Here is a 23,914-nt window from a genome sequence, read left to right on the forward strand (position 1 = left end):
CTGTTCCTACAGCCTGAGTACCAGTGTATCTCTATTGTTTGGAGGCTTTCTGCTCAAGTTAGACCCATTTTCCTCAGCAGTGTTTCCGGAAGGCTGGAAGTGATTTCTCCTGCTACTTGCTTTCACCATCAAATAAGCAAATAAAAACCTCTCCTAGTGCGATGGCCCGAAGTCCCTGCCTCTGAATCAGCATTGGACTTTGTTACAAGCTGCTGTCTGCTGCTCCCAATTGGGCAGATGAGCGCAAGAGCTTCCAATGTGTTTATTAGTGCTTGTGGCTTGTCCTGTGGAGTACAGCCCCCGTGCAGCTTCTCTTGGTCTTTTAGTAGTTGAGCTAAACTCAGATATGCTCGAAATAGTGCTGAGTGTTTCCTGGAGCTTGTGGCCCCTCTGCATGCCTATGGGAGGTGCGGCACTGCCTGTGGGTGGGGTGGGGAGGCAAGGGGTTGGGGTGTGCTTGCCTGGGGCTTGAGGTCCATTGCGAACAGACACTGGGGCAGGGCGCAACACAAGGACAGAGGTAAGATGTTTAGGGTTGTTTAGGGTGGGGGTGTTACTCGTGTGTCACTGTGTTACCCAAGACCGCTGTGTGGTCAAGAGTACCATGCAAGATAAGGCTTCTGATTTGCACAAGAAGTTACCCCCTCCTCAAATTCAGCCTTGTTCAACCCCATTGTGCTGCCCAAGCAGCACCAGGGCATTGAAGAACATGTGAATGCTGGTGAAGGAAGGTCAGTTTTGCTGTGATTCACCTCTGGGTTCAAGAAGCGTTAAGCCCATGAATCTGCTCATTTATTTTTGAGTTAACATTTCTCTTGTGTGAATGGCACCTCCACCCTTTAAGCCGTCCACAGGAGAAATGAACTTTGGGCCAGAGGGGAAAGAAGTGTGTCACCCTTGGCATGCGGTGGGGGGGAAAGGGGCAGGGTTTTTATGTTGGTTTTTTCCATCCCTTTCTTCCAAGAGGGAATATTGCAGCTCACAGAAAGCAGTATGCACATCCCTGTGCTTTTGCTCTGATGTTTTATGCAATGTGGTTTGGGTAACATTAACGTAGCTTCACGTTATGTTCACCCACAGTGCTGATGGCAGCTCTGTAATACACATAAATGTCTGTACGGAGAGAAAGGGAGCTGTGTTTATCCCTACATATTAGCTTACTGCCCTGTTTATCTCGCATGTGACCTCTCTGCTGCACAGAGCCTTTCCCTGCTTTTTCCCGCCTGCCTTTTTTTCCTTACTTGACTTTCCCAGTCCTGACAGTTGCTTTATATTCAGCAAATAAAAATTCATCCCCCACAAAGCTTTCAAATCTAATTCCATTTCTTCCCTCGCTTCTCTGAGAAACTCTTCTTGATTTCTTCAAGACCGAGAACGTGTATTTCCCCTGTTTATTTAGGCAAGCTTATTTTGTCTGCAGAAACCTGGTGAACCGATATGTTTCATTTTGTAAATGTATCATCCTGTGAGGTTTATGTGTTGAGAATAATCTTTCTGAGCTGCAAGAAGATTGTCCAAACTGTTTTAAGATGTCCCACTTTCTGAGTAGTGCATCTCATTACAAATAGGGTTTGGGTTTTTTTTTCTTTCCTTAAGTAGCTTGAGGGAGAAAACCTATCATTGCAGCATCTGGTAATAATACTTGGCTCTTTATTTGCATCTTCAAAAAACGATACAGCTCTGAATGAAGCAATTTCTGTATCATTGTGTAGTAGTTTATTATTCGCCCCGTTTTACAGAGGGGAAAATGAACCACAAGGCAATGGACCGTAGGCCGTGAGAAGAGTCCAATTATCAGCCTTAGATCCTGGCTCTCTGACTGCTACTGGAGTAGCACCACACCCTCCCTGTTTAAATGAAGAAAAAAAAAGTAGGAAAAAATCATGTTTGATTCCCATCAACAACAAAGGGAAAGGGAGAGATGTTTATCTTGAGTGATCTTCCCTAACCTTTGCTAACTACGTGAAATTGTTGTTGTTTCTGTAATATTTAGAAGTATTTTTTCCTCTACTTTGGCAGCTGAGGCTGGGATGGGAAAATAGAGGTATCCTAAATGGGGACTGTGTTACTGCGCAGGAATAATCCTTCTCGTGACCCCCATCATGTGCCACAGCGAGGTTCTTGTTTTTACCTTCCTGTTGTTGGCTGTAAGTTGTGTCTGGGATGTTACAGAGCAGATCTGCAAGTAATTGCAGCAATGTTGATGACTACTGCTCTGCATTCGATTGAAACTCCTTTTATTTCCTCGATATTTTTCTTTCTTTAATGAAATCCAGAAAAGATGTTTCAGAGTTCTGAGCTGCACCAGAGAAGTTTAGCCCCACTGAGTAGGACAGATAGCCTACTTGTTGATTCAGTGACACGATGCATAAGAGAAGAATCATGTGAAGAATTTCTTCATCTTTCTTTGGAATATTATTGGCCTGCTTCTCCACAGGTTCTCAGATGCTGCCTGTCCGCCTTCTGGCTGGGTTCAGATGCCTTGTTTGATAAACTTTCTGGTGAAAGGCTTGTATGACTTCAAGCAACTTTATTCTAGGCATGTCTTGCTAGTAAAGGCGACGAGGAATGCAGCTGTCTTCAGCCATGCACTATCTGGGAATGCAAAACATTGCCAAGCCCTTTTAGGGGCTTGAGCTTTAACTCCAAGCATGTATTTTGTTTTCTGATCTGGATGAGTAGGACAGACAGATATCCTGATGCCTTAGATGGGATCTTCAGCAACAGATCGCAGCACTCAGGTACCTCAGCCAGTAATTCTTTTCCTTTGCTAAGGGGAAGGCTTGAATTCTTGTTTTCAGCTTCTAAAATCTCATGTGTGATGGAGTGTGCTTTGTAGCATCTCCTAAAGATAACTGGGCTGGTGACCTGGGCAGCTCTGGATCCAGCCTGTACCCCCACTACCTCATTTGTGTGTGCTTTCTTCTGGCTCTAAGAAGAGCTGTCTTGTGCCACGGCATGCTTGCAGGGTTCTCATTTCACTCAGTGTTTCACATGATACCCAAATTCCTGATGACTTGTCAGCTGATTTTTTTTGTGTTTTGGTTTTTTTTTTGAGGAATTGAACATGGTTTATCCTGATTCTGGATGTTTTTCCCTCATGCTGCTCGGGAGCCCGCAGGGCTGGGTTGGGATCTGAATTTTGCACCAGGAAGAGCAGAGCAGCTGGTATGCGGGCTTTCGCGCTTTCCTTGCTGCACATGCACTTCTGTTGTTGCTTTTGTGCCTTTCCTTTGTTATATGACCACTTCTCTCCCTAGTCTTTGATTTTGGCAGCTCAGGAGAAGTATCTGTGTGGGGAGTTTTGTTTGTGGATTGAATTTTGTGTGTGTGTATGTTTTGTAATATTTTTGAGGTATTACACCCAGAGGGGTGAATGCTTTTGTGAATGTGTCCAGAGCAAGTTGCTGGGATCTTGCTGATAAACCCCACCAGGGAATTTCTTGGAGATATTTCAGTATCTCCATGTGTCAATTAGGTATTTGAAATTAAAAGAGGGAGGGAGCTACCTGACTATCTGGCTATTTCTTCCTTCTCCATCCCCAACTCCTCTAGTGTAAGTTCACCAAAAAGGCTTTGGTTGTGCCAAGCAGGAAAATGAGCTGTGTTGGTTTTGTTGTTGTTGTTGTTATGTTTTTTCACATTTCTTCCAAACTGTTTCCAAGCAGCAAAGAAAAGCTGTGGGATATCATGGGCTGATGGCAAATATCACTGGCACTCAAGGGAATATGAGCAAAGGGGGAAGAATGGGCAAGATGGAAGAGAACAAAAGAAGCAGCGGGAGCTGGAGGAGGTAGTAAACCACTGCCACTGGGAAGTGGGTGGTGGGTACCTGAGCCAGTGCTGCTCCCCACAGTGAACTTGATTACTGCCTGCCCTGTTTTGCTTGCACAGCCAAGAAATTCCATTCTAAAATAACGTAAGTGAACACAGGGTTTTTCTTAACTGTTAAGAGTTTAAAATTGCAACTTCTTCCACATTGCTTGTCCAACTGCTCGTATCCCCACATCCTCGTGAACAAGTCCTGCATTACAGCTTAGCTTCTCATTACTGCCTTTCTTACAGTTGTACTTGTTGGAGTAGGATGTCTAGGTTAACTTATCTCTAGGATTCAAAGTCAGTCTGGGAAACTGCTTTCTGTTTCAGGTGATGATCCTTATGGTGGATCAGAGGGGTAAGAGTGGATGTTTATGGAAATCACCTCACATATGGCCTAAGGGATGTTCATGGGACTCTTGTCAGCATGGGCCTTTATGTGGCATCAGCTGGGCAGCCCTGGGTTGGGAGCGTTGACCCGGGTGTGCAGATACCTCTTAGGTTTGGAAGGGTGGGTTACACTGGCTAGGTCTGACTGGTGGGAGCCTAATTGTTTTCTGCTTTGCCATCAAACTCTAAGCTGGTCCTTTGAGCTTCCCAAGGTGGTAGGTTCCAGATTCAGGTGCCTGAAGTCTGTTGAGGAATAGGTGACAAGGTGTGAAAGACAAGGGCTGCTTCAAAGGATGTGGCTGCTCCAGAAATCCACTGGTCGTTTGCAGCTGGGACCTCGGGAAGGAGCTGATGGCATGGTTCAGCTGTGGCAATGCGAGTCATGCTGCTTAAAATGAGAGATGTGCCTGAATGGGATGTGTGCATCGACCATCCTTGAGCCTTCTCAATTTGTTTCGGGGAGGCTCAGATCCATACAGCATAAAATTGACATTTGTCGCAGGTCTGCTTATCTCCCTTCCAGCACATGCACAAATGCTTATTTGAAACAAACAGTCTTCCAGGTGTTTTCTTATCACAAAACCAGAGATTCACCTGAAATTGTTTTTTTGGGGAATTTGAGAGCTTTTTGGGTAAAGCTGCCTGTCTGTAAGCGTTTTCCAAGCCTCGTCACACTTTGAAATCATGGTATTAAAATAATTGCCTTTGAAATGAAGGGAGGGTCATATGCCCTACATCAGAAATTCCTCTTAGTACTTATTAATCCAGTATATAAATGTCATGGCTTACATCCACAGGGTGTTTATATTCAGTTTTTAGCTCTAACAGTATCCCTTACTCCTCACTATAAATGCCATATAATCTGGTTATGAGCGATATTCTTAATTTAGATGCTAAACATAGGACATAGACAGTTTTGAGTTACTTTAAGAAGGTAGGAGAGCAAATAGCTTTGTCTCATGAGGGGAGATCAAGTTCAGTTGAATCACCGAGTGTTCGGTATAATGGTAGGCCAGAAATTTCTGTTTCGTTGTCATAGTACAACTATTGCTGCATTTTTCTCTTCTCACTGATTTCTCCGAGGGCCTGGTTCTCCTCTATCTTGCCTCTGGTTGTACCTGTTCTGGAAACTATAAAGAAGGTGTAGGTTGGAAAACATCCTTTTTTTGTTTGTTTGTTTTAATTTTTTTCCCCCTCATTATTTCAGTGCACGCTGATTCGAGGTCTATGAAGCAGTAGGAGATGAAGATGCTCCTATGAGCCTTGCAGTGTTGCACTGGTGAGAACAAAATGCACATTTGCAGAGGAGAGCCATCTATTTTGTGATAGGTGGACATGATCCAGGAGGCTTGGACACTTGGAACACTTTCCTCACTTAAACAAGCCATCTGTCCTATGTTTGGAGGAAGTTGCCATGATGCTGGGATGTTTATCACAAAATGCTTTCTTATGCACTTGAAGGTTCTTTATTTAAATAGTAACAAGGAAAGAATCAATACCTAATAATAACCAGTACCTGTAAACTAATGAAACTAAATTTCTTGGCCGTCCTTGCAAACTGGTGGCCGAGTAGCCAACTTCTTGTTCCTTGCCACCAGCAGTGAAGGCTGTTAACTCTTAGCTGAATCATTTTCTTTGTTCTGGGCAAGGAATGAGCTTCTCCAAGACTCCCAGATGTTTCTGTGAAGGTGCTTCCTGGCTTTCTAACTTATGCAGGCTTTGCATAGCCCCCCATGGAGAAAGATATCATAGAACATCATTTGTTTGCCCTGAATCTATGAGTAATTTTTGCTGTGTTTTCTGTATGGACTCAAGCTAAGTAGTCACAGAGGTTCAATGTAAACTGAAGTACATTTTACCTAGCAATATCCTGATGAAGTGTTTGCTCTTTTTATGAAGTGGTGATGTCACACTTGGAGCACTCCAGAGCAAGATGGCTATTGAATGTGTCTGTATGGCAGACTTTGAGTTTTCAGCATCTCCCTTGTGTCCAATGCACACACGCACCAGCAGCTGTGCTCAGAAAATCATTTTCGTTGGAGAGGGAAGGGGGACTGCAGCCACAATGAAAAGGATGCTTATGGGTACCTGATCCCATTCAGTTTGTGGTGGAGCTTGCATCTGGTGGCTGCTGGGCTGAAATCATTCAAGGTAAGGAGAGCTGGTATTTCACTGTGGACCTTATAGCAGAGTGCTGATGTTACTGAAAGCACCTGCAAGTTGCACAAAGCCAGCAAGATCTAAAATCATAGGATATCCTGTGTTAGATGGGACCCACAAGGATTTTCAAGTCCAACTTCTAATCTGTATTTGGAGGTCCTGTTTTGATCAGTCAGTTGAAGAGGCACTCAGTGGTAAGCAAGTACTCAGTGCCACTGGCTTCAGTAGCATTAGGAACGTGCTTATTGTCAAATGTGGATTTATGCAACTTGCTGATCTCAGTCTGGATGGATTTTGCTGAAAAAATCCTGTGCCGATGGGCAGATCATCATCTCTGTTCCAGGCAGTGGTTCAGCTAAGTTGTCAATCTAATTTCAGGGGAACGGATTATAAACACTGCAAAATGTTGAGCTTGTGTAAAGCCACTTTGTTTGATAAGGAGCTGCCCAAAATATTTTGCAAGTTGAATTCTGTTCTGGGACTGGGCAGCCAGCATTAGCTATGCTGACAAGGCTCCGTGCCAGGGCATTTTGGCTGCTGTACCTGCATGGCTTACAGCTGAGCAGTTGGATTTGATGTGCTGTGGGTGTCATGCTACCCAAGGTCCACCAGGCAACAACTGTAGTAAAGCAGCCCCAGGGGTTCTGCCAGGGCCACCCACCCAGGCACTCCACCTCCTCTTGTCCACCTGCAGGTGGAAGATAGGCTCAGCATCCCATTGGGTGCTGTGGAGCTGTGGAGAAAGCAAAAACAAAGCAAAACAAAACAAATACCAAAACATGCATGGCTGCTCTGGTGCCCTTTGTATCCACTCCAGGCTCACAGCACAGGTTGAAAATCTTTCAAGTGGGAGGTGTCACTCTGCTGCATCTCTGGCTCTCTGGGATATAACCTTGTTAACTATCAGCATTTTAGCTCCCAAATGATCTAGCAACAGAGCAAAGCTGGTCTGCAATTGTGAGCTTCCAGGTTCTTGTAGGAGCCTCTTTGTGGGTTTGATGCTTTCCTGTCTAAGATCTTGGCATGGATTTCTGTTATTGCTGCCTTTTCTTTCCTCCCTCTACTTCTGACCTCTGTCAATACAGTAGTTTAATATTGGTTGCTAATTGCAGGCTTGACACTTTGAGATGTTAATATGATATGGCTTGCATCTTAGGAGTAGAGTAGCCAGCTTTGCCTTTGCATTCATCTTGAACTCCTTCGTAGCCTATCTCTTGTGTGTGGTCTACACTGTGCAAAGAAAGGGTTCTGGTATGCAGCTGTGTTCCTATTTGCAAGATCCCCGCCAGGCTTCATGCTGTGCCACAGATCTTTGGGAAGAGAAGTAGGAGCAACAGTGTGCACCAGGCACTGGCATAACTTGCTCCGCATGGACCTGTGAGTGCTCAATGGGATCATGTGCCTCTTGCCACAGGGTTTTCATGCTGCCAGGATCTGGTGCTAAAGTTATGCTTTCTTATTCTATATTGTCAGATAGCAGTAATCCTTTGTCAGTGGAGAGTAGGTACGGTACTGCTAAGAGTAACTGTCTGTGGGAAGGATGGGAAAGAGAAGCCCACCAACATTGCTACATCAGAAGAAACCATTAATATAGACTTTTGTGATGACAAGAAACCATGTACATACATGACAAGGAGTAGTAATGGTAGAGCTGTCTCTTTTAATGTTCCTACTATCAGATTAGTCATCAGCATCTGTTAATTCCTGCAACCACAAAACATGGAGACAGATCTGAGGTTTGCATTACTAAGAGTTAAGCTGTGTATAATTTACAACGTGTTACGATAGCTATAGAGCCACGATCCACACAGTGAAGATGTAGCACTTACTGTCTTGCGTGTAATCTGCAACAAGTGTGGAGCCTTGCTTGCATTACAGTAGGAGAGGAAATACACGTGTCCCTATTTCAGTCTCTAGGTGTTTGCAAAAGGCTCTTTGGAGCGCTGCATGGTGCCAGGTTACTTGCTGCCAGCCCCACCAATTTCTTGTCAGGACTTGCAGAGAAGTGCTGGGCTGGGCCACAGTCCTTGTGTGAGAACCTTCAAGACACGCCGACCGTGAAGATGTCTTTCTAGTGCCTTTGTGTTTTAATGTGCATGCTGGATGAGAAAGCACCTGCTTTCTTCCTGCTGTTGAGAAAATCATAGAAAAGAATCGTAGTCATTAAGATTGGAAAAGACCAGTAAGATCTTCTAGTCCAGCCCTCTGGCCACTTCTCACGTCATGACTCATTAAGGGGTGACTGCTCAGACGGGTGAACACGTTCTTCACTCAGGTAGGCTAGTCCATCAAAGTAGCAGTTCAGACAAAATGACAGGATTCCCAGCTGATACGGGTGATTTTTAGTTTGAGCCCTTTTGGGTGGTCTAGGCTGTTTGTTTTGATTAAGCACTTTCCTTCATTTTGATGCCAGACTTAAGCAATGCTAGCTCTCTTTATTTAGCTGGGATTAGGAAAACATTGTGTTTATCTTAGTGTAGATCTACCCTTTATGTTGCCAGATTGTTTGTATTATGTTCAGTTGTTATCCCCACCTAATTTGGAAGTTTTGTACTTGGACCACTGTGCTGTAGCATCCAGGAGCCTCGGTATACCAGGTTGGCACCACAGTGCACAAACAACAGGTTGATGTTTCTTCTCCTTAAACAAAGAAGATTTTGTAAGTCACAAGCAACTTTTCTTTGAATAACGTTTAAGCAGATTTGCAGAAGCTTCAAAATGGGTACCAATGCATTAGAAGTGCGCCCGAGTTATCAGCATTTGTTTCACTGATAACTGATCGTTGGCTTAGGAAAGTGGAATGGTGCTTAAGTAGTTGCCTTGTTCACATTATTTCCCAGTGCCTTTTTTTAGATGCAACAATGCAGTGCAGAAAATTAGAACTCTACTTTTTGAGGATTTTTGAAGAGCTGACACTACTTACAATCTTACAGTCTCTAAAATACAGCACGTCTCTTCGTGCTACTTTGTCTTGTACGGCACCACACTTTCTTTTAAAGACATATAAATGGGTAACTAGGAAAAAAAAAGCCCTACAACACAACAAACCAAGGCACAGAAGTGACAATTCAGTATTCTTGGCACTTCTCAGAAAGCTACTTAAAATTATCTCCTTAAAATGGCAATTTTTTGTTTGGTTGGTTTTTTTTGCCTGCAAGTCAAATAGAGGAGCGAGAACTGATATTTCATTAAAATATTGTTGGAGGCCTGAATGCATTGATGATCCCTGAGACATTTACAGGAAGCAAAAGCTTGCTATTTAGAACTGTAAAAAAATGTTATCAAAGAGCAAAAGGCAAATCCAAAAGGCCAGCTGCATGGTTCAGATACTTCCACTTCCAGAGTTGTGCTCATTACCACACTGAGGTACCGGATCCTGTTAATGTACGTATCTGTGAAACTTTGGTTAGGCTTTGGATGTTGAACTGGAATTTAGATGAACTGGAGTGATGATTGCCAGCATTCATTGTTAGATGTATGGCCAGGTGGATTATCTTCCAAATATTTCTCAAGAGTTGATGAAAAAATGAGGAAACCACATCTTTCTCATGAATCTGCCGTGTGAACGATGCTTCTTTATGTTTGTTTTTGGTTTTTTTCCATCGAATTCTGAGTTTTTCCAGATATTTTTTCCATCTCTCCCTTTCTAACATCAAGGAGTCAGGCTTCTGTCAAAGACTTCAAAAGGTAGGAAAAAAAAGAGTGTTGGAAAAGTTGGGAGATCGAAAGATAATTTGCTGGGTAAGGCCAATAGCAGCAGGAGTAGTTGCATAGAGCATGTTACTATACTGTTTTGGAAGCAGTATTTTGGTATTTCTATCAACAAGCATTGAAGGCGACATGTTGAATGTTATCCATCCACATTTGCCACTCAGATTGCATTGCAGTAGATCTCAGGAAAATAGAAGGAACCTCTCCACTAGATTTTTAAGGTTAGGCGTGTTCCATCACAAGAATTTTTTTCTTACTGAAAAATAATGTTATTGAACTCTATTTGTAAAGGCTTTAACAGCAGTAATCATGCTTAGGTGCATCATTCAAGAGCTCCTTATAGCTAGGTGGATTTCCTGCAACTTCAGCAGGATTTACTGTTGAACTTGCAGCTTATTTGCACACAGTATTTATCTTCAGGGATCAATCAAGACTGTTTCCTTTAGAAAACCAGTTAAATTGTACAGTGAATTGTAGGAGCATGTAGCTTCTGTGAACTTTAGAGCACAGTTGTGGTGGCTGGTCTTAAAAGTTTGCCCTAGGATAGTTCTTGTGTTGTAGCACTGAAGTTATTGGAGCTTTCTGTGATCTTGCTTTTTGGACTTCTTGTTAGAAACTTGGTAATAATAGCATTATTTCAGTAGCCCTGTATTTCCAGGGTATTTCAGTCCTTCAGAACTGTGTAAGTGTATTTGATGAAAACATTTTTGACCATGTTGGGTTTACTTTTCCTCTTTCATATAGCAAGAATATCGGAGTTGGGACCTTGGTATCACCAGCATCTTTTGCAAGCCCAGCCTGGACTAAGTGCCTTCTTTGTGTTCATCAGGGCAAGACGTTCAAGGGAGCATCCAGTCCTGTAGATGGGGAAACAATGTCCACAGTCCTTCGGAACTAAATGTAACCCCTCTGCAAACAGTTCCCTTACAGGTGGCTCAGTAGGCAGGTGGGTAGTAGCCCAGACAAAGGGAAATACGGGAACAATAGACTAATTTTTATCAATTTTGTTGCATATGAAGCAATCATCAACCTTATAAAACTTATTCAGTGCTGAAGAATGAGTAGTATGTATCTCCAGGTGACTCCTGGGTCTTGATGCGTGAACATTGAGTATTTGGCCTCAGATGTTCATGTGGCTGCCACAGAACGTGCTAGTTTGTGGGAATTAAGAGAAACTGTCATGATTTGTTTGTTTGCTTTCTGCTTTGTTTTGTTTTGTTTAATGCCTGTTAAACTTTGTAAGGGCTCTGACAGTGCAGGTGGACCTTTGTTTTCCCCATAAACAGTTTTCTCCCTCCATGTGTTACCATGCGTTGCCTTTAATTACAAACTCCCTCTTGATGTCAGCAAGACTGCATCCTGCAGATTAAGCCTGTGCTGCTTGTTGGGACAAGGATCTCAGCCAGAGGAGGGACTGGGACTTGTACTGTGGTGTTGCTCCATTTGACCTTTCATAGCTGAAGAAATCCTTCTCGGGAAGCTGGTATAGTGAAAATCTGAGTATGGTTAACATATTATTTTCTATGAGACTGAGTCTTCTTCCCCCCCCCACCAAGGGTTGGGAATGTGTGGAATAGTTTTATTGTCTCCTTCTTTTAGCATCAAATGTCTGATTTAATTTGTATGTAAGTGGGAAAACTTTGAAGTGTCGTTGAAATACAAAGGGAAAATACTTCAAAGAAATGTAGCATTAAAAGTGTATCTGATCCCTAGAGGTTTTGAAGTTTTATCTTGAGAATAAGCGTTTAGGGGATCATTTATATGGAAATACTAAGACTGATTAATTCATCCAAAATATTTTGAGTGTAGCCAGTCAGCATCCACAGAACCGTGCTGTACTAGCTTTGATTTTACATGGTGTCAAGCAATTGTCTGCCTGCGTTGCAACATCCATCACTCAGAAGTTTATGTAAGGTCTGACAGGGAAACCAAAGCATGAAGTTGTTGTAGTGTGAGATTAAGTATTGTTACCTCGTGCCCAGTGTAGATCACTGGACGCAGCTGAATAAAGCTGCAGTGTGTTCAGCTCCCAAAACTTCTGTTGGGCTTCAGTTGCCCTGCCAGGGAAAGGACAGGGTGGTCCGTGGGAGACGATGGGGTGGAGCTTGCCACTCTACTTTGATGGTGGATTGCACGCTGCTAATAAGTGTCTTGAACTTTGGGAGAGTTCACATCTTCGTGCTGAGGTTTTTATTTCACTCCTGTAAAAACATGCCCCATGTGCTGGAGCAGGGGGTGGTGGTTTTCCCTTTTGGCAAACAGATTCTGGTATCGATGCCTTTGATTGCAGGAGTTATACTAGCAGTTCCCAGAGCTCAGGGGTGTGTGTGTGAGGAGCTGCCTAGGTGTGTATAGGTTACGAGTAGGCAGAACTTTAAATATTGGATGTATTGTTCCATCCTTGACATCTTCTGTTACAGTGGGGCTTCAGAAAGTTGGAAAATTATGAAGTTTCATAAGAACCGCTTTTTCTCGATGCAAGCATGAAACTTTTGATCTCAGTGCGTGGTAAAAGCAAGTTTATAGGAAATAGTTTTAGGTGACTTGTATAGTTTTTGAAGCTTTATTTACATCTTTGATTGAGGGCATGGTCGGAGAAAGGAAACAGCCTATACTATTGTGGGTTTTTCTCGGTGTTGAAAGCAGGTGATCCTTCCCCCCCCCCCCCAGTCCCCAGCCCTTCTATGCCTTATGATACTGCATTTTAAATGTAGGGCTTCCTGTGTTCAGACTCTCAGGATATTCTCAGATGACAGCAAACTTCCTTCGGCAACCATGAGATTCAAATACGCTTTGTTATTTTACCTTTCCTTAATGAAAACTAAGATCCTAGTGGAATTACTGCTTTGTAAGATCTTGAGTCTGGGGAGAAATCAGATATTGCAAGGTTCATGGTAGAACAGGCTTTCCAACAGTCTGTGAACTCAGCTGGAGTATCGGAGGTGTAAAGTGGCACAAACACATTGCAGGCACAAAAGGATGGAGAGCAGTGAGTGGCGATGTTTCTCCACTGTTACTGTGTGATTTAACCACACCTTGGTTTGTTTCAGACTTGCTGACTTGGATTGTGGTGCTGCTGGCTGGGCGGCATAGAGTAACACGTGCTAACCCATTTGCTGCTTACGCGGGTACCTGAGAAGACCTAGGCTGCTCTGGGGACCTGAATCATGTTGTTTATAGGTACATCAGCTCTGTGACTGGCTTGTAAACTGGCTTGTACTGCTCTTAAAAATGATCTTGTGCTCCATTTTAGTGCTTTAGAGCTGTGTCTGTTAAAGGCAGCCTGCTGTTAGTGAAGTCAGTAATGAAGCTCAGTGTATTACCGTATCTAGTAAAACAGGCGTTTTTCATTATCTACACAATCAAAAAAACATTGTTTCATACTTAGCAGATGATCTGTAGCAAGTAAACTCAAGTCTCATAGGCTTTTTTTAATCACATCAGGAAAACATTAATTCTTAAAACCTTTAGATAAGAAACTTCAAAGGCTTCTGGTGCTGTGCATTGTCCACCTCCCAACAAGGCTTTTCCTGGCCAAGCCACTCACATCAGTGTGACCCATCCCCTCATGCAGGGCACTGTGCTGAGTTGGAGCACTCATGCCAAATTCCATTGCTAACACAAATGATTATAGGAGCTATGATCAAATTTGCAGTGACAGTCTGTGATGTGTGGGTCCACTTCTTTTTGGTATCTTTGCCTGCTTCAGTAGGAGTATTGTCAACATAAAGGACATCATTGGCTCTTAATACTACCAGTTTTGCACTCCATCTTTCTAGCTTTAGCAAAATAGTAAACTGCCTTGAGTTTAATGACATGAGGTCCTTCAGTGGGCAGCATGGATAGCCCACGGCTTTGTTTATCCTCTCCTGGGTTTGTGTGGTGCTTCTACCCCTTGTCTCCACCTCAACTCCTTGCAGTGCCTCTGAGAGACCGCTGGCTGAGCCAGTTGGCAGGAGGATGTGCTGGTGGCTCTTGGCATTTGAGCAGTAAAACTTGGAAGATCTTTCAAAACAAACATGTTTGTAAAGGATTTTTCTCTCAAATCATGTTTTTTATGAATGAGAAGAGCTGGTGCAGGGTAACACCTTCTGAATTGAGCTGGTGTACCAGAAAGAAGGCTACTGTATTCTATATGGAAGCTGGTGGTACTGCTGTCATCCTGTTGGCTGTCAGTGCGGAGTGTGAACTACCATGTTCCTTGCACCTTCAGCAAGTCTGCAGATGACATCCACTTGTGTGGTGCAGTTGATAGAACAGAAGGAAGGGATGGCATCCAGTGGGACCTGGACAAACTGAAGAGTGAGCGCATGTTAACCTAATGAGGTTCAGCAAGTCCAAGTGCAAGGTGCTGCACGTGGGTCAGGGTTGTTCAAAGTGTGTATACTGACTGGGGGAAGAACTCATTGAAAGCAGTCCTGTGAAGAAGGGCTTGGGTGTCCTAATGAATGAAAAGCTGGACATGAGCCAGCATTATGCTCTTGCAGCCCAGGAGGCCAATAGTATCCTGGGCTGCATCAAGAGAGTGGTGGCCAGCAGGGCGAGGGATTGATTGTCCCCCTCTTCTCTGCCTTTGTGAGGCCCCACCTGGAGGCCAGATGTATCCAGGTCTGGGGCCTGCAGCACAAGAAAGATGTGGGGCAGTTGGAGCGAGTCCAGAAGAGTCCACAAAGATGATTAGAGGGCTGGAGCACTTTTCTCTTAAGAAGAAATGCTGAGGGATCTGGGCTTGTTCAGTCAGGAGGAAAGAAAGCTCTGTAGAGACCTCATTGAGGCCTTCCAGTACTTAAAGGGAGCTTAGAAACAAGAGGAGGACCGACTTTTAACACTGTCTGATAGTGGTGTGTCAAGGGGGAATGATTTCAAACTAAAAGAGGGGTGATTTAGGAATTATTATTATTATTTTTTTATTAAGAGCATGGAGAGGTACTCATACAGGCTGCGCAGAGAAGCTGTGGAAGCCCTGCCACAGGAAGGAGCTGGAACTGGGTCATCTTTAAGGTCTCTTCCAACCCGAGCCATTTTATGATTCTCTGTTATACCAATTGCCTGACAGCCCTACCATTACAGTATCTTCACGTTCTTTACCAGCTCACTGCCTCCTTCCTTATCTGTGTTTGGCGTGCTGCCTCCTCACCGTATTACGTCATGTAGGTTATATTCCCACAGAATAAATGATCCCTTCCATTGCTGTGGCATTTCCCTCTGTACATATGCTTTGACTGTTTTCCTTGTTTCCTCTCCATGTGCTGTGAGATTTTGAAGTTTTAATGGGTCCCACGTGGAACAGGTCACTGTACCCCCCAAGCCCCATTTTCTGCAGTAAAGCTAACTGATGAAATTCAGCCAACTCTTTCTCTTGTTGGTGAATCTCTCTCAAATTCTGTGGATGCTTTTTCTTGGCTCTCACAGATTGCAGGTTTACTCTATCAGTAACCTTGTCATCCTGCAGAAGTCTAGATCGGTTTGTGTCAGCTACAGAGCTGTCCTGGCTGGGCTTCAAAAATGCATCAATATAATTATGTTCTAAGTTTCTGGCTGCCAAGATTCTTCTCGGTCTCATGAGCTGCCTCTTCCTCTGTTGTTAAGCTGACACTTCTCATCCTGCTGTTGGGACTGTGGGTGACACGTGGGATACTTCTGCCTCCTACATATACACAGAGGCTTCTCCATGATTCAGGATAGAGGGAAGCAGCCACTCTCCATGGTTTTTTCTTTTGCTGGGGAGGAAGCAGAAGCAGGTCACTGCTTCCTCTGCTACCTTTCTTCCCAATTTCCTTACTCTTCCTGCTTCAGAAGAAAGGGAAGACAAGAGGGTTAAGACCAGGGTGGGATTTTTTCCTGTTCCTGCAGAGGTCACAGCTTTGCCTTTGTGCTGACCTGCTGCCTCCCATCACCTTGCTGGTGAAAACCTTCCTACCCTTCAGTGCCACCCATAACCCATGTCCATGTTATCCTTAAGAAACACATGGCTCCTAAAAATTGCAGTATAATAATAATAGTGGTTTGTTTGCACCTCATTAGTGTGGCATTTGAAAGAGAACCTTTCCTTTCTCATTGATGTGGACAAACATGCAAGTGTTGGGGTATACATTTGGTACATGAACTTCTCAGGCCTTTTCAAAGCTGAGAGTTAATTCTGAATTCAAGGTCTGTGTTTGAAATGCACAGTACTGATATTTCAGTAAATCTCCAAAGTAGAAGGTCCTTTTTAAATAGCAGTTAAGGCCATGTGCTGCCTAAAACAGGTTGTCTTGATGCAGTATTTCAGATTCATCAGTGTGCTACTTGGAAACTGGTTCTTGGCAAAGCTCTGTCGTAAGGTTGACACAGTGGAATTACAAGATACCAAGTTTTTAACTATTGTTTGTTTAAAGGAGCTGGTGAACATGAAAACGCAAATCCAGCTAAACATATTTTCTTTATTTTTTGGCCTTTTGACGATAGGTTAACTCTACTTTGGCTTTGCACTGTGCTGACTCTGAAGCTGTGAGTCTCAATCCAGGATCTAGACCTGAAGATCAAAAATCCAAATCTGAACCCCGTCAGATTTTTAGGCTTGTGAATTTGGTCTTTGCATTCAGCATGTTAAAAGAAGGAGGTGTGAGCTGAGCTGTGAAATTGGATCTAAACACGAGTTTATACAGCAGATTTAGTGGTTCTTAAACTGTTCTGAAGAACTACCTTTCAGACTCTTGATCAACAGTGCCTCTTTGTTTCATAGCTTGTGTGGCCACTGCATGTCAATAACATATTGATGGGGAATGTGAGGCATTTCCTTGCTTGCAATAGCAGTCTCAGAGAGAGGAATGAATATCTCAATTGTTTTCTAACCAGTGGGCCCAAGTAAAACATGGGAAAACATTGATTTCTCAGGCTCTAATGTAGTAGTGGAAAGGATTTACTGAATAACTAACCATTAAAATTTGAACAGCCTTAAATGACGTGTTCCTGTACTCTTCTGTAAGCCTCAGTTTGACCTTGGATTGCTCGTGCATAAATAGTTAAAATGAATTTAAACAGTGTTTACAAGCAGGTCTTCACATGACACATCTTTGCAGTGCTCCTGTGGCATGTGGAGAGCACAGATCTAACTTGTGCATCACAAAACAAAGTAGCCCATCATATGCTTTGATATTTTCAATTTCTTTCAGTTACAACAAGCAATGAGCTGCTACAATGTAGGACAACAGAGGTAGGCACCCAAAATGATTTCCATGCTGCAGACCAAATAAAATAGTTTGTTTTGTAACAGGGTATTATGCGTTAGCCATAAACTTTGAGACTGTGTGTGTTTAGATAAGCTGTTTGCTGTGTACACGTCTCTGTCAGGGTTTCTGAAGGATGCTAGTCTTGTCAAGGCCTGGCTTTTGCACTTCTCATATGTTTAACAAATTTTAAGGCAAAGTGCAGAAAAATGTATGCAGTTAAGCTGGTTGGTACTAAAGTTGTTGCATAGTCCGAAGTAAGTTTTTCTCGGGTATTAACAATTATAACTTGGAATGACTTTTGTGCTGTATGCAATTAAAATAATTCAAAGCCTTTTCTGTGGTTTGATACCTTTTATGTATTAAGACTGTGGGAGAGGCCTTCTGCCTCAGTGTGTTTCAATCAGCTTTATCAGCTAAAGGAAATAAGTAATGATTGTAGGATAAGAGGAAATAATGAAATTCAAGGAACAAAGAAAAGATCCTAGAGTTAGGATCTATCTTCTCCAGCATTCCTTCCTCTTGTCTAGATGCTGCTGGTGCTTTGTGCTGGCATAAGTGAGATGCTTGGTGCCTACAAGTCTTGCATCTTTAACTGGTGTGGCAGTTCCTACCTGCCAAGATGAGCCCACTAGAAGATGATGAAAACTGTGCTTCATGAGGGACACCTGTTATCTGGAAGAGTCAGGTGTCTGGCCCTTGGCTGGTGCTGAGCCTGCCGGTTGGTGGTAGCTGGAGGACAGCCCCACTGTCTTCTACTTTCACAGGACCATACAGTGGCTGAGATTGACAGGGCATCTGGGTCCATCTGCTCCAGCCTTTGCTCAAGCAGGGACACTAAAAGCAGGGTACCCAAGGCCGCATCCAGGAGACTTTTGGAGATCTTCAAGGAGAAGACTCCACAACCTCTCTGGGCAACTTGTGCCTGTGCTCCGTCACCTGCACAGGAAATAAATTCTTCAGAGATGGTTCTCCTTATAGCCATCCTCCTGAAATGGAGCAGCCACCTTTTGCATGGAAGGTCCAGGCAACGGATGTGTTGTTTCTAATCAGTCCTTCTTGCTTCAATATGACTGCTCTCTTGTCACAGAGAGAGTGGACTCCTTTCATGGGCAGATGCTCCACCATTTCTCACTGTGATGTGTGTGTGGGTTTTGGGATTCTTCATGAAGGCTCTGGGTGGTCAGAGTAACGGGGAGGGGAATCAGCTGTTGGATGTTGCAGGCAGAGGTGTCCACATAGCACATACCCAGGTGGGAGTACATTATCTGGCCCTGAGGCTGCCCATCATAGACCAGCCATGCCAGCAGTCTCCTGGCAGGCGATCTTCAGGTGTCAGGAAGCTTCTTGATGCTTCATGCCTGTGAGGTGGCAGATGGGATGTGGTTTTTTTCTGAATGTATTCATTACTAAGTTAAAGTGCTGCTGACTGGTAGCACTGTAGTTGAATATCTTCGAAGCATCCCGTGAGAAATGATGTGAGGGATTAAAAAGGAATTCATTTGGAGTTATCTTTAATTGTTATTGCATGGTATTTTGCACATAAGACTTTCTGTTTCTCTTCTGGTCAGCAAGTAACAGCACAGATAGGTGTCACTGTGCGTCTGAAATGACATTTATCTTCTTGAAGCAGAGCTTTACCTTATAGAAATTAATTGCTAAGGTGTATTTTGTTTTTGTGTTGCAAAGTGAGATTTGCTCCAGAAGACACTTCGGGCCTCTCAAACAGTCATCTCTTAGTGCAGGACTGAGTACAGTGACATTAATTGTTACAGCAAAGTGAAGCTGGGGTTCTTGCTTCTGCTATGGAACACTTTCTCTTGTCCCACCCTGCCCATAAAATATGACTGTAGTTTGTGGGCTTTCTTATTGCATTTTTGTGGCAGACTGCTAGGGCACTAGCCTAGCCTTCAGGGTTCTTTTTTCGTTCTTTTCAGCGGTCAAGATTTTCCATTTCTGTGTATCAAAATTTCCTGTTTTAAAGACTTCTGCGTTGCGCTGGGAGAGCTGGGAAGCTCAATCCATCCATCTTATTGCATCACATTGTAAGAGTAATCTGTAGCTGATGCTTTCTTTCCTAATGCCGAACATTTGCAGAGCATGTGCGTGGGGAGGAAAGCAGTGGGACGAAAAGGCCAGACTGCGGTTCTCTGGGCTGCAGTCAGGGCATGGTGTGTCCTTCCAGCTGCTGGGAGGCAGCTGATTCGCCTCAGCTCTGTGGATCTTTGTGCTTTAGAGCCAGGTGTGTTTTCCACTTGATGTGGATGTTCAGAATAAGGCCAGAAAATAAATAAAGAGAGGACGTTGGGCTTGGAGATATTGTCCCTAGCTGCCTCAGGGTGTATTATTTGATCTAGGAAAGGGAGAGTCCCTGGGTGGGGAGAAGATAATTTCCTGTGTGTGTGTAAAACATTTGAGCACTGTATATATATATATATATATTAAGGTCTGCCGTCTTCATTAAATGTCTGATGTTGAAATCTATATTCTGACAGTTTTCCTCTGTGACTGCAGTTCCCATTCACAGAGCTCATAAGCTCCCTGTTTTTGTAGCTTTCCTTGGATTGATTTGCAGGGGAGCGTTGTGTTTCCTCTGTAAGTGGTTTGGAATATATCTTTGCTAGCTGTGTAGCCGGAGGGTTTGTATGTCATTCAAAAATAAAAATAAAAAATCTCCACCTACTGAAAAGTGAACAGCATAGCCCTAGCAACCAGGCTGCTGTGTCGGGACCAGAGGAGAGGACATTAAGCAAGCAAGGCCAACTAGCATAATCATAATCTCTCTAACAGCCAGGGATGCAGTGGAGATGTCAGCCGGTGACAGGATTGATTGCAGCCGATAGAGGAGATAACAGCATGTGTATGTTTTCAATTTTTTTTTAATGGTGGATTGTAGATACAGCCTTGATGAAGCAGTGCTTGTTCTTGTCAGTGTGAGCTCGGTGTTCAGCTGGGAGCTCTTAGAAGAGGGACCTGCTTCTTAATTGAACAACCCCCCCTGCTCCAGCTTGCAGTAATTGTGCGTATTCACTGGAGGAATACGAAAGGTAAGTCGTTTTCTTGGAAAGCAAAGGCAGGCTTGTTTAAATGGTCTGCCAGACAGGGTGCTGCCACTGCCTTCCTCCCAGGTGTGTTCTGCCAGGAGTGCATTTCAGCCTTCTCCCCGCTCTCTGTGTGTGCCGTGGTTTCGTGTTCATCTGCCATGTCATAGATCTGACTGCATTAAAATGATTTCTCTTTTTGATTCTTCTTGTGAATGAAAGAAACGGAAACCGCTCAACACCCTCTGAAATATTACCTATTCCTTATTTTCTTAAGGAACTTTATTTAGGATTTTTGCTCGTTAGCTGACTCTGGAAGGGAAAAAAAAAAGTCCATGAGTTTTCTCCAGGTTATCTTTCTATTAGAACAGGGCTGTAAAAAGCAAAGCAAAGAAATGTTTAACAGGAAAGGTCAGCTGGTTTAGTGGTCGGCATGGGCTTCTCTCAAGCTTTGTGAAGTCGCTGCCCTTTGGTAGGCACAGTGAGTAATCATCTGATGTTACAATATAGTCCTTTTCTATAATCCACAAAAGACTCTGATTTACAACTTCTGTCTAATAATTGCATTTGTTTGTCTCCTCCCTGCACCTCCCCTTTCCATGTTCTGCCTCCTGCTGTTTGTTGTCTTATCTTTTTCTATGCGTTTTGGTTCTTTAGTCTGCTGGTGTATGAGGTCTTGGATTTCCTCCCTGCCCATCCGCTCCCCATGTGCTGGTGATGGTGTGCAAAGGATAAAAGGGATTCTATGCCATTACAAGGGAAGAATGCTTCCAGTATTGTTTTTTATTGCAACAGTTTTGCTTCCTGACTGCTGGATGGGATGTACTGTGCTAGGAAGGTGGCCAGAGCAGGATGTGCTGTTCCATCTGAGTTTTCAGTAACCGCTTTTAGGACCAAATATCTGGGCAAACAGGATCTCATTGCATCATGTCCAGCTGTTTGGTTAAGGGCTTGTTTTTTTTCTTTTGCTTCTCCAAGTTTTTCAGCTGTAGGCTTGTTCTGGCAGTTAAAAGGTGCTCCACGGATGGTGGAAGGGTCCTCATGGCACGGCTGCTTTTAGGGGTAGCAGACGAGGAAGCTGTGTGCAGGCTGACATCTTGCTGGCCTTAAAGGTAGGGCCAGGTGATAGCAGGGGAATGCTGGAGGCGTCCTGGATGCTGGCCCTCCCACTGTCTGTGGGCTGGGGGGCTGTGCCTAGATGAAGTGCAAAGGGAGATTATCTGAGCCTCTTGCTGTAGTTGTATTGTGGGAGTATAAATTAACAGCTCCTTGTTTCTACTTAATCTCTTTCCTAAGCATAAGGAGAAAAACAAGGGGTGTACTGTGAACAGATGTGGTAAGGGATAGAGTTCTCCTTCATTATATCAGACTTCGAGCCTGCAGATAAAATGTTTCCATGGAATTTCATGTGTTTTAATTTGTTCCCATTGGCTTTTGTCCTATCACTGGGTGCTGCAGGGAGCCTGGCTCTGTAGTTGCTTCCCATCAGGTGTTAGAGCACACTGTTGAGATAGGTGTTCCTAGTTCCTGTTTATTAATTGGCTGTTGTAATTTTGTGGGTGATCCTTTTCCACATGGAGCTACAAGGAATCAGAATTTTGTCTGTAAAGCAGCAGTTCTGGTGCTGTGTACTCTTGGTTTGCAGAGAGAAATCCAATGATGTCAGTCATTTGCACTCAATGCTCGTACATGCCTATACTTACTAGATTTTGTCAGGATCTGGATACTGGAACCAGGAAATCCTAGAAGAGAAAGGATGACACTGTCTTCAGAATTGTCCATGTGAATACCGTTGCAAAAACTGAGTTTTCTGAACCTTTTAAGCAGGCATAGAGGCACTGGACTATATATATCTTGCAGGAGCTGCATATTGTGCAGGTGTCGTACTGCTTGAAATGTATTAATTACGCAGTGTTTAAAATTAGACCCTACCTCCTTGAAGGCTGGAAGTCTTCAGCTGTGGTGCTTCTACATCTGTAAAGATTTACAGCACCTTGACTTCCAGCTATCTTGACATTTTGAAGTTCTTTCAAGTTTTTCTAGAGTTCTCTTGGCTTTTACAACTCTGACAACTAAGTAATAGTAAAGCAAGGCATTTGCCAAAAGAGCATTAGTCTTTGTGTTGTCATTCAGAAGTTATCTCAGGGTTTGGACCTTCTTTATACATGTTGTCAACCATCAGATGAAGTGTTTGCTGGTGTTTCAGGCCATTTCAGCAAAGCTGGCTGGCAGCCTCCAGTAACAGCTACCTCACAGCTGGGACAAACCAATAAGATGATTTGTAGGAGGGAACATGTAGTTTATAACATGTATTTCTGATATGTTTTGGTTTTAGTAGACTCTGTTCCAGGACTTAAACCAGAGATACTGCGACCTACTTTCTTAATTGTTTATGTTGGGTCAAATGTCAGCAGCTTTGCAGCCTACTACAAAAACCAAATGGCAGGGTATGCAAAAGGTTAAAGTGCATTTTCCTTCCTGGTGTTTGTTTAACTGTGTTCTACGAATGTGCTAATAACAGAATTAGTCTATCCTGTTCTAGATGAAAGCTGTGGCAGTCTGGGCTGTTTCCATGGCTTGTGTCTGTTGTGCTGGGCTGCAAGGATCAGCTGCGCCTCAGGCCTCTGTGGCCTCAGCTCCATCAAGTACCTGAGTGTGTGCTTACCTCACAGCAGTGCTGTCCTCAAGCTCACTGGGGTTTCAGCTCTATTCCAGGTAGACTGATGCTCAGCAAGCCAGTTTTTCTGGACTTGACTAGGAAATACTCTGAGGTCCAGTTCTGATTTTCAGGAGCTTCATGGTGAGAGCAGGTGCAGCATTACAGCATGGATCACCACTAGGCTGGAGGCGATGTCTTTAGTGGGATTTAAATCTGAGTTGCTGTGTCCCGTTAGCGTTAGAGGGCCCTTGTCTTCTGTGCAAGATTCTCTGAAGTGCCAAAGATGGACCTGGGATATTAAGCTGGTGCTTTGATTCTTCAGAATTCCTGATGATGAATGGCTCGCATTTTGTGGGCACTGAACATCCCGTTTTGTTACTGGTTTAGTGACAGTGGTGTCTGAATTCAGAGAACATGCAGTGAAGTGAAATTCTCTTTTGCAGATTGAATTGCTGACTTGAGGCTCTGGATCCAACCTGCACTACTGGTGTTTTATTGTTCCTTGCGGTGTAGCTGGAGATTGTCCCAAAGAAGAGAGAAGATGATGAGTGATGCAAGTGACATGCTTGCTGCGGCTTTGGAGCAGATGGATGGCATAATAGCAGGTAAATGCTTGGAGCTGCTTGTTCATTTAACTGCTTCAGTCCTCCTTTTTCATATTCAGAATGTGGAGTGCCAGCCTGGGGTCCAAATGTTCTGGTGTTTTTGTTAGGCATCTTGCCTTGTGACTTAGAGATTACAGGCAAATGGAGAGGGTGTATTGCATGCTCTAACACACATAGAATCATAGAACCATAGAATCATGAGGTTGGAAAGGACATAAAAGATCATCTAGTCCAGCTGTCCTCCATTACGGTAGCTACAGCAGACTGCTAAGTATCTCCTCAGATATAGTTATATATATAATAGAATATTATATATATATATAT

At 43.6% G+C, this 23,914-nt stretch overlaps 1 protein-coding gene across 19 annotated transcripts in view; it reads left to right on the plus strand.

Annotated features, from left to right (window-relative positions):
* Positions 1-23,914, plus strand: part of PPFIBP1 (PPFIA binding protein 1) — a 135,604-nt gene that overhangs the window by 26,756 nt on the left and 84,934 nt on the right. For 15 of the 19 annotated variants that reach the window (XM_072328872.1, XM_072329276.1, XM_072328004.1 and 12 more), the window contains one exon: positions 23,429-23,590. In XM_072328872.1, the coding sequence (XP_072184973.1) occupies positions 23,527-23,590 (64 nt within the window). In that variant the 5' untranslated portion in view covers positions 23,429-23,526. Of the gene's footprint in view, positions 1-3,058; positions 3,169-19,969; positions 20,333-23,428; positions 23,591-23,914 lie in introns of those variants that run through there. The other 4 variants (XM_072328340.1, XM_072328952.1, XM_072328433.1 and 1 more) reach the window with 4 other exon arrangements.

The sequence above is a fragment of the Excalfactoria chinensis genome, chromosome 1, assembly GCF_039878825.1.
Source record: "Excalfactoria chinensis isolate bCotChi1 chromosome 1, bCotChi1.hap2, whole genome shotgun sequence".
In the NCBI taxonomy this organism is placed as follows: Eukaryota; Metazoa; Chordata; class Aves; order Galliformes; family Phasianidae; genus Excalfactoria; species Excalfactoria chinensis.